Source organism: Dermacentor albipictus, chromosome 7 (assembly GCF_038994185.2).
Source record: "Dermacentor albipictus isolate Rhodes 1998 colony chromosome 7, USDA_Dalb.pri_finalv2, whole genome shotgun sequence".
NCBI classification, from domain to species: domain Eukaryota; kingdom Metazoa; phylum Arthropoda; class Arachnida; order Ixodida; family Ixodidae; genus Dermacentor; species Dermacentor albipictus.
In genome coordinates, this window is record NC_091827.1 from 56,588,160 (window position 1) to 56,601,095 (window position 12,936).

The window sequence follows — 12,936 nt, forward strand, 5'->3', positions numbered from 1 at the left end:
AAGATGCGATTATTCCAACACATAATGATCATGGCATATATTTTTTAACAGATGGCTGTATTTTTTTCCGTTTTATGAGCTCACACACGCTAACTCCTGCAGGGAGGCGTACCAACAGGCGTGACGTCGCGTTTACCCGCTGCAACAGCATACTGATGTGGACATGCGCAGACACTCGGTGCTTGGCATAGCCTGGCTGATGTTCATACGCCATGTGCTGTGGTGTGCAAGCACATATAGAGAGAAAGCAGAATAAGGGGAAAGGCAGTGAGGTGGACTGAATACAAGTATCTGGTTTTTTATCCTGCACTTGGTGAAGAGGAGAAAAAAAGAGGAAGGAAGTGCACCATCGGGACGAGCGCAGGCGAAGAAAAAGAAAAGCTTGCTGAAGTGCAATCACTTGCACTTGTGACCACCTAAGTACGTGCAAAGTGCTAAGAAAGCGACGGCACGAGCGGAGATTGTGAATCCGATGTAACTATTGGAGACGCAAGGCATGACGTGGCATTCAACTTGTGCCAACCACCGTGGACTAGCAATTCACAACAAGTTACTACAGGATGTGGCCTTGTATTGGGTGCCAAGCGAATGACCAACTGCCCGGATGTCGTCCCAAGACATCGGGAGCGATCGGATGGCTGCAGCCAAACGCAGTGCACAATGCGTGCGAAGAAGCCTACCACGTAGCCGATGCCTTCGGTGTGCCTGTTCCTCACTGGTACGACCACCCTGGGTGAGGCTGGGGTGATAAGATTATTCATAATTATGCAAAATATGCAGTTATGCAAAATTAGCAAGGAATATTATTACGATATCATCGAGCGATGCTCAAGAAACGAGCCGCCGCGAGAATGAGGACGAAGTTGGTCGGTGCGCTTGGCGCGAGCGAGTGTCGGCCTGGCTGCCTGGCTCCAGTGTAAATAGCCGGTAAATAGCCTCTTCTGTCTGTGTCTTTCCACACGCAACATTCTGGTGGAGGTGTTCTCAGATTCTCATTGCCTTCTACATTGAGAAAGGTAAAGATTGCTTTGAAATTTAGGCCAATAAAGGTATATAAGGCATAGTAAACAAAACCATAAGACCGTCTGAAGCCACAAGCACGAAGATCAGACAAGTCCACGTACCTCTCATTATGTTCAACGATTGCAGTCCCAGAGGCTCCTCTAGTAATTTTAGTAGGAAAGGCTATTGCCTGCACGATGTGTGATGTTATGAAATCTTGGAGGCCGTGGTTTTGTCGTACGTCATCACTGTGTGCCATCAGAGGAGTGGAACACCTTGTTTGTAAACTGAATCGCACCGGGGAAGCAAAGTTTGTCCAGCTACGTAAACTTCTTTTTCTTGCATTCTATTTGTGGCTAGGAGCAAGTAAACCCAAAAAACACCCGATGGCATTTGCACAGCAAGCTGATAATATGTACAGCAGCCTGATGTACAGAAACACTCAAGAGCCACTGGAGGCATTTATTGGTGCCATGCGTCGACACCACCTAGCGGGAGCTGAGTTGCTTACTATCTATGTGAGTGAGCACCAGGAAAAGAGTTGTAATGCACATCATAGGCACTGCTAAGTTATGAACTGCAGCTTACTGATATTCTTGAGAAAAGTATGCAATCAGTGCATTCTACCTGTGCCAGCCCTTGGGGGCTAAAAAATCTTGGAGGGCAAGAAGCTACGCGAGCTCCGTCATAACTATGCAGCGCTTGTGCATGAGCACTACAGCTCTGGAGCAGCGCCTTGCATTCATTCATTCAAATAACTTTATTCAGGGCCCTGCGATTTGGTGGGGGGGCCTGGACCCCGCCTAGGTTGCAGGCAAGGGTTGTTGGCCCTTGGCAGCTTCCTCGCCTTGCTGGATGGCCCAGAGTTGGTGCTGCAGGTCCGAGCTGAGCAACGCAGACTCCCAGCGTTTTAAATATAGTTACGCCAACAATGGATTGAACACTGAAGACTGTTTACAAAGTGTATTTACAGAAAACAGCTGCAGCGCTGGAAATTCAATTGGAAATTCAAGTGTCTAAACAAGGCTTGCCTCAGCCTCCTCGAAATGTGAAATTCTTAGTCGCGTATCATCTACAAACCCTATAAAACCCAGGCCAAAGATCCCAGCACACTTTTTTTTGTCCCTGTTGCTGCTTTTGTTAGAGCTGCTTCAAATGCCAAGTTTGAATTGGTCCTGGACCAGGAAAAACCAGGCATACTTGTTAGGTGCCGAGCTGTGTTGCTGATCAACGACAAATGCTTTTCAATGGTTCACTTGCACCATTTGCAGGTTTTCATGCATGGATGCGTAGCCCAGTATTGCTGTGAAGTGCAGGTTTTTTATTTATTTATTTCAAAGTACCTTACAGGCCCCAAAGGGAGCATTGAGTAAGGGGGGCGTCATTGAACAAATGACAAGAAAAAACAGATATATGAGCGCTAAAAAATGTGAGAGCTAAAAATGTTTGTAATGATCACATGCTTGTAAAACAGTGTACAAAAGAAATAAAAACGGTAAATCAATACAGAGAGTTATCGGGAAAGGAATGAAAAGTGCAATTCATGGTAACATAAAAAGTGATGTAACACTCGCGCAAAATAACGTACATAGCGCGAGCACATAAAGTAAACAAAATTGAAACAACAATAACAAGAAAAAGAAAGTCATGACCCGTATGTGACACGTATAATATGACATGACATATGTACACATGAATATATTTATGATGAAGACTGTAGGTTCAGTAGTTCTCTGAATTTATCATTGCTCGTTTGAGCGACAGTGCTATTAGGAAGCGAATTCCGTAACCGAATCGCTCGTGGTAAAGCCGAGAAGTTGAATGCGTTAGTGTTGCCATAAATGCGAGTGAGGCTTAAATTATTGTAAAGTCGCCGTGATGTGCAAGACGCGATGGTGAGAATAATGAGAACTTAAGCTGTAGAAGTTAACAGATATGCAAAAACATGGTGTCCGTGAAATCCCTTGCCAAATCTTTTGGTGGCTTAAGGGGGCAGACGTGTCCTTGAAGCAAACAAACTAAAAAAATTTGCAAATATATCTAATTTTCATTTGTTCTTATTTATCTGCATATCATGGCGGGCCTATTGGCAAAAACTAGTTTGGAAGGACATGTCGTTGAGGGAAGAAAGATGCTGTATTCATAGTTTCCAGTTTGGCCCATGAAAGTGGTGGAAGTGGCCTACTTTGTGCTGTTTGCCATTTCAACACCACTTGTCGGAGCCGTGCTGCCTTAGTCCGTTTGAAAGAGCATCTTCCCAGCTTGTCGTTGTCCTGTCAAACACAATCCTTCAATGCTGCTTCAGTGATCTAGTGCTTTAGGGCATGGCAACGGTTTGATATTTTGTTGAAATCACCATCAACAATTCACTTCTGCAATGTTGCAACATTAGAATTGAATTGTCTTGTCTAATTTATATATACAAACAATGAAAGCACTAGTTTTACTCTGGAGATTCAGAAACCGGCCTGCCTAATTTTAGTTCTCTTGCTGCAGTATATGTTTTGAAACTCCCCTTCCAAATTTATAATGAAAACTTTTTGCAAGTGTTAATAGCATTGTCCTAGGAAAAAGCTAATTGCAAATTTACAATGAGAACTCAAGATCAAATATTCAGTGAGAATTTCAGGTGTCTAAAGTAAATACCAAAAACGTATTTTGGAGAACCCACTTCCCCCCTAAATACATTGATGTGATCGCTCAATGAAATTCGAATTTGTGCGATTTGTCTCGTTAAAACTGTATGACATGCTTTTATTTACATGAGTGAAGCTTCCATAGTAGTGCATGGATTTGAAGGGTCAGAATGTAGAGGTGATGCCTTATCTGTTGCTGAAGTGGTTGTCACTTCTTAAATTCTTTTTTTTTCTTTTCACTGTAAGCTTTTGTAAGTGAACAGAAGCTAGAGCGTTCTTTCTTGCTTCTTGACCTTTGTTATCTATGTCTTGGAGTAACCAGAACCACTTGTCCTTTTGATCCAAGTACCTGAATCTGGCTTAGCAGTATTCATCTTTTGCATGCAGTCGTCTACAGCGGAGAGCTGTACATCTTCGGAGGCTACAATGGGCTCTTGCTGACCCATTTCGGCGACATGCACAAGTATGATCCAGGTGAGCGGAACGAGCATCTTATGTCACTGGAAACTGTCTTGGCTCTCTAGTGTGCACTCTCGTGACGTGTTTGATGTGGCCAACTATTTGTTTGGGTGTTGTGGAGTGCATTTTTTTACTTGCATCAACAAAACCTTTCTTCCTTGCCTAGAAATATCTCTATTGTAAGGCGCAGGCAGCATATCGCTGTGCGTCCAGAATTAATTCCGCGTTAGTTAGCACTGCTGACCTGTTTGATTCAAAGTAAAACCAAAGTTGGGGGGGGGCGTCCTCTCTGGTGACGCCACTCCCAGAATGTCAGTTTTTCTCTACAACGGAATGGCATTGCTATCTGTCACCTCTACGTTGTGTTCAATCGAACCATTCTAAATGCGTGAAATGTGAGTGGAAATTCGCCACTGGTTTAGCTTGAGGAGCCGTGTGCGTGCACACTTGCTGCTATTACTTATGCAATGCTCAGCATGACGTGCATGTGTATAATATGCGATGCTCTATAATATTAGTCTTTTTGGGAAACCTTGTGCTTCCGTCTGTCTGATATCCCCTGCATTTGTGCTAGCCTGACTTTCTTTTTTTTTTGCCTTGGGTGAGCTAGTGGGCTTTTGAGAAGTGCCTTGAAAGAAAACAGACAAATGTATTGCGCAGAGAACTCGTGCTGGAGCCAAGTGAAGATCCAGCGGGAAGGCCCCTGCGCCAGGAGGCGCCAGTGCTGCTGCATGGTTGGCGACCGGCTGTTTCTCTTTGGTGGCACAAGGTGAGCAGGTGGTTTAACCGCTGTCGCCTTTTGTCTACGAACGATCCTGTTCGTCGCATGCCGAAAACCACGTCGTCAGGTCGTCGCAGCTGAACTTTCCAGAAAGCTTCATTTGTCCCCCACGAAAGGTTTCCATTCTGGCTGTTTGGTCTGCGAGCTGTCATGCTGTTGTTGTCCCAGCCATTGTTGTCATTATGGGGCCACGTGCTCCTGCCACGCCGTTTCGTGGTCGCATTTGAGACTTTTGCGTGAGTAATTGTTTTTATCGTGATAGAAATCATGTGGGCACACAAGGCGCGTTTGCACCACTGCTAGCGTGCTCTGACAGTATCGATGGCACGTGTGTGGGCTGTGCGTGGAGAGTTAGAGAGTTAGGTCTCGATAGATGCAAGAAGTGAGCAGTGCGTTTGGCTGTAAAAGAAAAAGAACAGCGAAGCCAAGTGTACGTGTCATCGCGCTCCTCTTAGTCAGCCCTGCCAGGGCACGGACAGTGTATGTTAATCTTGAATATTAATCTTCTTGAATGTTAATTCTTCTTTCTATTGTAGACTCTGTAGTAGGGGCATGCTATGGAATTCACTTGCTCACCTTGTTAGCAGAGCAAACAAAGCTTAAGCGCACAGTATGGTGGCACGACCTCTGCTGCCCTTTTTTGTTTATGGCTTCCCTACTGTTTGACCATGACCCTCAGCTTTAAGAATGTTGCAAATGCAAGGTCGGCCATCTTTTGTAGAAAAAAAAAAATGGGGGTAAAGCCTGCTTATCAAATTTAACATACCCCTACTTGTAATATTTGTGAGTGCACGTTGCGCTTGGTGATAACGAGAAAGTGCACATAGGAGAAGGAGCCCAAGTGTCAGCGCTCTAACTTGGGCTTGGTGTGCACAAGTTATCAGGCCATGCAGGTCATGGTCAACACACTCCAAGCACAGTGTGATGTCACTCGTCTCCCTGTAGGCAAGTGCAAGGGGTTTGAGACTGACATAACCCGATGACTCAACTGAACCTGATGACTCCACATAACCCGATGACCATTAGGTCAATCCACAGGTACCGTAGGGGCTTGCCAGTTCGTCTTTTACGTTGCCATTGCCTATCCGATCAGGTCACTCTCATGGCAGGAAATGAAGTGCTGGCTAAGGGAGAAAGCAGGGTCGGGTCGTATTTGTGACTTTGTTGAGAAACGTGGTTCATGGTGGGCTGAACTGACTGCTTTCGTCACTGGGATGTTCCGATTCTCACACGTTGGCTCTGCCCTTGCTGGCGCTTGTTGGTTGTTTTCTATGTCTTTGTTAATCTGGAAGAAATTTTAATAGTCGTTTTATGGTAATGAGGTTTCACTCTAATAGCATGGCCACTCACAGTATTGCAAGAATGCCTTTCTAACCTGTTCATGCACCCACCGTGGTGGCTCACTGGCTGTGGGTTAGGGTCGCAAGTTCTATTTAAGGATGCGGTGGCCATATTTCTACGGGGATAGTATAAAATCCCCAGGTTTCTTCTGACGGTTTACTACTAACTGAAGCGAGCATATCTTTGTCAGTGCCAAAGATCCTGAGGCACTTCTTCTTGTGGAGTGAATGCACTTACAGTATTCGCATATTGTATACAGGGTGGCAAATGGAGAGGGTGTACAGTCATTAGGCAGAGGCCAGCTTGCTTAGGCGACGCTTTGCCTGGCGTCCGCTGCAACCCTCCTCCTAAAGCGGCCAACTCCAAACTAGAACTGAGCACTTGCATGGGACTGTTCGTGCCCCCGCATCCCATCTCCCTCAGCCAAACCCTCCCACTACTCGGCAAACGAGTTTGGGGGCGGCTCCCGTGTGAGTCGATCGGTCAACTCTCTCCAGCTGGACCACAGTGAGGACGTGGCCTTTCGAGACACATTCCCGACTCTCCTCTCTTCAACTGTGCGCCCAAATGGAGCAGGTTTACAGCGGACCTTGCAGATAGAATGCAAAAAGGCTTGTGTGCCAGTGTTTTGGCACATGTAAAATAGCCCCTCCCCAACTGCACATTGTGTGGCCCACGATATGCTTTGGGATGTTAAACCTCATAGCCACATTAATTGGCCCATTCGAGTTGCTCTCTGGTTAATGCCTTCTACCTCGCTACTCTTTTGTGCAGCCCAACTCCCAATCAGGTAGCCAGGCAGCGGATGGAGGAATTTGATGCCAATGATCTGACGCTCATGGATCACTCGGATCTGCACGTCCTTGACTTTGGTGAGTTGTTGACACTGCAATGCGCTCTTCCTTGCAATGAGAGTGCAATGCACTCTCATTGCAAGGAAGAGCACATTGTGTGTTCATTGTAAACGGTGGTATTGAGAAATCGTACGAAATGGGATGCCATCAAAGAGGTTCTACTGTAGTCCATTTTTATCGATAAAGAAATGACTAGGCCATAGAAGAATCCTTCAAAATCGATCACGTCATGGCAAGCTGGTTTAGAAACTTCAAGGTGGCATTGCGACCCATCTTTCCATTCTGCGTCTTCCTTGCAAAGCCTCTTTTAACAGTGGGACTGGCGGGTTCAGTATTATAGAAGGGTGATTTACTAATACAGGCGAAATCATTTTTGTCGTCAGTGTCCCTTTAATAACTGCTGTTTGCAGTTATTCAGTAAAGGTAATAGAGGAATCGGCAGAGTAAGAAGAATTTGTTTTTTTCCGTGTCATTGCAGCACCAACGCTGAAGACCCTATGCCTGCTGGCTGTCATAGATGCACGTATGGACATCAGCCACTTGCCACAGGACATCAGGTGAGCTGTCACGTGATTGTGATTGCCACACGTATGGGGGCAGTGGTCTTGGGCACCATCATTTATGTCCTCAGCTGTAACATTGAGACCATGGCAGTGGTCATGTTAATTAAAGAGACGTATTTGTAATACGACTACAGAATGTGAAAATGCAGATGCTAATTGCAGATCTGGCCCGCTGTAATTTCACTTGAGTAATCATGAGTTTTAGCATTGAGGGGAAAAAAGTTATTCGTTACTAAGGGCTGTCAGGGCAGAAGCTTAACATTAACAGCAGTGATTGTTAGCTTACTTGTCCTATGCGACAACTTGTTTTGCTGGTTTTTCCCCTGCGACTTGTCAGTTACACTTACCCTGTATCTATGGTAACCATATGTATAGTGCATCGCGAGTTGGGGAAGCAGGTTCTACAGTTAATGGTGGTGCTGCAGTTCCCCTTCACTGGCTCTCTATAATTTCCATACTGGCTTTCAACACTTCAACAAAGTATGTAAGTGTTAGCATGCCCTTCTAGATCACTGTAGCATATTTGCTCTAACTTTTACAAGGTAGATGTAAACATTTACTTCTACTATTGCAGTTATTGCAACGATGAGGATTAATCGAGCAAGAAATGTTGCTTTAAATCAACGTTTTGCCAAGATGACTTGTCTGCGTCGTTGAATTTTATTACAGCCACGTTTGGGTACCATTTCCTCGGTCACCTCGTCGTGCCAATTTTGGCATGACTTTTTAGCACGATGATGCTGCTCACAATATCAAACACAGGACCAAACTTTGTGGTATGCCGGTATTAGGATAAACACAGAGGAGTGAAAGAACTAGGAGGGAGCATCACAGGATAGAGCTCAAGTTAGAAAAAAGTCGGTTCCATACGTGATCAAGTCGCGGTGACTGTTAGTGTATTCTGCTCCCGCGCTCGGCACAAGCTTTCGAAAAGGCCACGGAGTACGACAGTAATCTGTGGCGGCCACGTTTGCCCATTGCAACGAAGATGCTAAGTGCGTACGCTGCAACAGAAGTCGCATTTGCAGGTGGGAGATCAGTGCCATGACAACAAACAACAGCATCTCACGCCCGTCGCAGACGACGGGTTGATTTGCCCCCACTGCTGCAGCGACGCATTCCTGTGGCGTAGCCACTGGCGACGGGTGGCGAAGTTTGTACATAAGTGGCGGCGTGCATCACCAGGCCATCTCCTCCTCCTCACTTAGTGGACGAGACATGGGGCTCTGGAACACCGCACTCGTCGGGAAGCGGACGGTCACCGAGCTGATCTCGAGGAGGGGGCCGTCTGAAAGAAAAGAATGTGCAAACATGTTCCTCAAGCTCTTGGAAAGGGTTGCGTCTTTTGATGTTCCAAGTGTGGTTGTGAAAGCAGCGATTGCTGGCGATTGTTGTTCTCTCGAGCTGGCTGATATTTTTTTTTTGTTTTGTTTTCTGTTCCCCATTGAGGTCTCGCGGCCACCGTGCTGTTTACATGTGTTTTCTAGTGCTGAAGATGAAAGACACTTTTGCTTGAGGTTCTTTTGAGTTTTTAACCCTGCAGGAAGTAGGCGCAGTGGTATTTTAGTGTTCTGTATATAGTCTTGTTTTTTTTTTTCTCCCTTTTTTTCCTTTGGAGGTAGAGAAGCTCAACTGAAGAGAGCTGTAGGACCAGCTTAAAATGTGTTTCTTTTGGCAGAATTTTCATAAGTCTAAGAGCCCATTTCTCTTTGCAGTTTACTTGCAGTTTTCTGTATAGATTTCTTTTTTCATGAGAGGTTCCCCATTTAAATAGCAGAGGTGTGCAAATGTTTGAGTTTGCCCTTCCAGTTTGCCATTAGAGAAGTGCTAACCATCAGTTAGATGGCATCATGCAACTGGTAATAATCTGTGACAGATCAATCATTGCAAAGCTTGCTTTATTTCATTAATTGATGTGCTTCCAAATCATTGCATGCTAGATCAGTATGAACTGTTATTAAGTATGAAATTATGTCACTGTAGGTAATAAGGAGGTTCATAAAGCATGGCTAAATTAATGTGGCAAGTCCTAGGTTGGCTTGATTGGGTGAATCATGGTTGGTTTAAACACAGTTCGAATGGGGAGGCAGGAGCTTTTTGCTGTTGATCAAAAGTCATGCCTAAGGTCATTGTGTGCTATGTGAAAATTAAGCATTAGTGTCAAGGCAGAGGACAGACTGACCTGACTGTGTTGTGAGTCGTAATTATTGTGAGTCGTAACTTATAGACATGTAAATAGACTTTGTTCAGACGAGGCGCACAATTCCTTGCGGCTCCCGTGGAGTTTCTTAGGACACTCAAAACGGGGAATGCCATGGTATGCACAGAAATGGTAGGAAGTGTAGGCTTTGGACCGAGACCTTTCTCTGAGAGCCAAAGACCTCTTGAGGACCTTATGTGGGGACAAATGTTAGTCCTGCATGAAGGTTAAGTGGCTATTAGGGCCCTGTTTCAAGTTATTAACAGTAGGTGCGGTTATTAAAACATGAGTATTCATGATGGCTTATGTTTGCACTAAATGCGAACGCTACCTCTGGCAAGTTGCCGAGTTTTGAGGAAAGATTAGGTCAGGGGCTCATTATTAGCGTGTCATTTGTTATTGTACATTTGTTTTCTTCATATACTTGAGCGAACATCAGTGCAAGGCGAAATACAAAGTTTGACGGCCACCTGTCTGGCTGGCAAAATACATGTTCTCCAAGGACAGAAAATCAAGCACAAACAAAAAGAGTAGGGAAATTTGGTGAAGTCTAAGAGAAAATGAAGACTGAATTGAAGTTAGGCTGTCAATACTGGAGCCTTGTTCTCAATTTAGTGATGCTGAAACGTCATTAAATTTCATCATTCTTTTGGCCAGCGCTTCACTTCGCGTCTTTGGATAACATCAGAGCAAGGCGTACCATTTGAAAAGGGTCAAGTAAATATGAAATTCCAAAAGCGCCTTCATTTTCATAACCACGACCGCATGCAAGGCCAAGCAGTGTCCAAGCTAAGTCTTCCGCGTCTCAGCATTTTTGTTTCCACAGTACCCTTTTAAAAATGAAAACTGGCGTAGATGGCCATGCTGCATTTCTCTTTGGGCTGTATTTTATAAAACTTTTCCCCAACATCTCGTGGGAAGCCTGACTTCTTCGTTCTGCTCCAATTGTACAAGTTCATTTGGCACAGTTTATTGCTCATTTTCTTGATTTGGCAGGTGGAATTGTGTTCATGTCAGTAAATAAGAAGATTATTGCATCGACCAGTTGGCCACAAAAGCAATACACACAAGTATGTCTACATATGTTCTGTGTTTGTGCTATTTTTGTAGGGGTCTGGCTTATGCAAGAATGCTCTTGTTTAATGCTATACGCCAACTAAACCAGCAACGTGTCCTTCTTGTGTTCATGGATTAGAATTGAAGCAAGGGTCCTAGTTAGAGTTCTAAACAGGAAGGTTATTTCGCGGCGAATTACACTGGGTCTCCTAACCCTTTTTACTCACAAGCCTGACATGTAGTCATCTTAGCAGTTTGTACCGGTATTGCAGTTCATGCCAGTAGTACTAGCAGCACTTTATGCTGGACATTTAAGGTTTCCCTAAAGACAGCTGCTACTTGGATGGTTTAAACTTGCTGGTACTGGTATGGTAGCACTGCTTCTATGAGTCCTGTTTGTCCAGGCCAGAATTATTTTGTTCTTCACGTCAAAAGTGAAACGCAGTCAACTCATTTGAAGCCGTGCTGCTGGCACGTGTATTTAGTGTGGCTATTTCTGTTTTGATTATCACGTGTCCCCACAATCGGAGTAGAACCTCATGGATACATTCCCGATTCACGCAACTTCACAATTTGTGCTCTCGTGGCTGAGGGCTCTGGAAATGTCCTATTTAGACTATACAGTCCAAGTGTGCTTTTTCCTTGTTCTGTTTCTCAGAGTGTATCAACAAGGCCCTAGAATGTATTCAAAACTTGCACGTATGCTGAGGGAAAGCCCCTGTGCTGTGTTTTCCTTCCTGAACATTTGGGATGAAATCAAGCATAAAACTGTGTGTTGAGTGAAAAATATTCTTATGGAATAAAGAAATTGTAAAGTTTTTTACGTCTATTTGGGGAAAATTTTGGGAGGTATATGGTTAGAATAATATGTAGCATTAGTCGCTTGGAATAGATTCAGGCGTGGCACCATCTTGAGGACATAACGTTGTGGTGAATCAAGCCATGGCAACGTCGAACATTTGGTTCAGGATATTTTGTTGTTGTTGTTATGTTTATTCCTGTTTAAAGCTATGGTCTCCCAACATGGATTGTCAAAGAAAGGCAAACATTCACTGGAGATCCATCAAATGTGCTCTGCAAAAGTATGTGGGGTGGAATTTAGAATTGAAAGCTTTGAAGACGTTCTATCTACTTGATTATTTCTACAATATAAGCTTTCATGTCTTTCTCGGAAACAAACTTTGCAAATGGAAAAAAATAAAAAATTATCGTTATCCGGCAGTCGAGCCTAGGACCACCGCTCAGCTGCAGCGCTTGCTATTCCAAGGGAGCTTAAAAAAGCACTGCCACAAAATTTATAAATTGGCGTATTGGTGTTGTTTAATTAAGCTGTACACACGCATACATTCGTCTAAGCATTAATGGAAGTGCGCACGCAGTAGACATCAACTTGTAGAACCTTGAGACTTAGAGAACCAACAAGGCACGAAGGCATAAAGTGCCATTGTCACGCTTTTGTGACGTTCAGCCCGGTTTATCTAGCCATCAGGTGGGATGCTTACACGTGCAAAAGCTGGGGACAATAGGACAACTGCAGTTATTTCCCAATTGACCTAGAGCCACACATTTCCTTCGAATATTGCCGCTCATTTTCTTTTTTTAAAGCTGGCTTACTAGGAATGTGAGGGAAGTAAGAGTGAAGGAAAGAAAAGTAGAGGAACTGTCTTGTTTGCACAGGAAATGTCTAAACTCGCTTTTGAATACCGTCTGCCATTTTTTAGGGACCATTTGCCAATCCTTGATGGTCCTAGTATAAGATACGCAACTTCAGCTGTAAGTGAGAATGAAATCTTGCCATACATTTCTATTTATTTGTGATGAAACTATCTATAATGGCAAGCGCTTGTATCAATGGGATTTATTTGTTGCATCCTGCACGGTAGACTTGCAACAATTCGAAATAAAACTATAGCCGATTCAAAGCGATCCAAGTTTTGCTTCGCTTATTAATGCATTTTAAAGCAGCATGATTGCAAGTTGCCCAAAGATGCTCAAGCATTTTGGCTTCCAAGAGCTGATTAAAGTGATAAACACTGCTGATGAG

The 12,936-nt window shown here is 44.2% G+C and overlaps 1 protein-coding gene across 6 annotated transcripts in view; it reads left to right on the forward strand.

The window, feature by feature from the left end:
• Nucleotides 1–11,721, forward strand: part of LOC135906779 (kelch domain-containing protein 3) — a 141,846-nt gene extending 130,125 nt beyond the window's left edge. For all 6 annotated transcript variants that reach the window (XM_065438364.1, XM_065438370.1, XM_065438365.1 and 3 more), the window contains 5 exons: nt 4,026–4,112; nt 4,758–4,866; nt 6,994–7,091; nt 7,552–7,630; nt 8,665–11,721. In XM_065438364.1, coding sequence (XP_065294436.1) covers nt 4,026–4,112; nt 4,758–4,866; nt 6,994–7,091; nt 7,552–7,630; nt 8,665–8,728 — 437 coding nt within the window. In that variant the 3' untranslated portion in view covers nt 8,729–11,721. The remainder of the gene's footprint in view (nt 1–4,025; nt 4,113–4,757; nt 4,867–6,993; nt 7,092–7,551; nt 7,631–8,664) is intronic.
• Nucleotides 11,722–12,936: the final 1,215 nt, after the last annotated feature.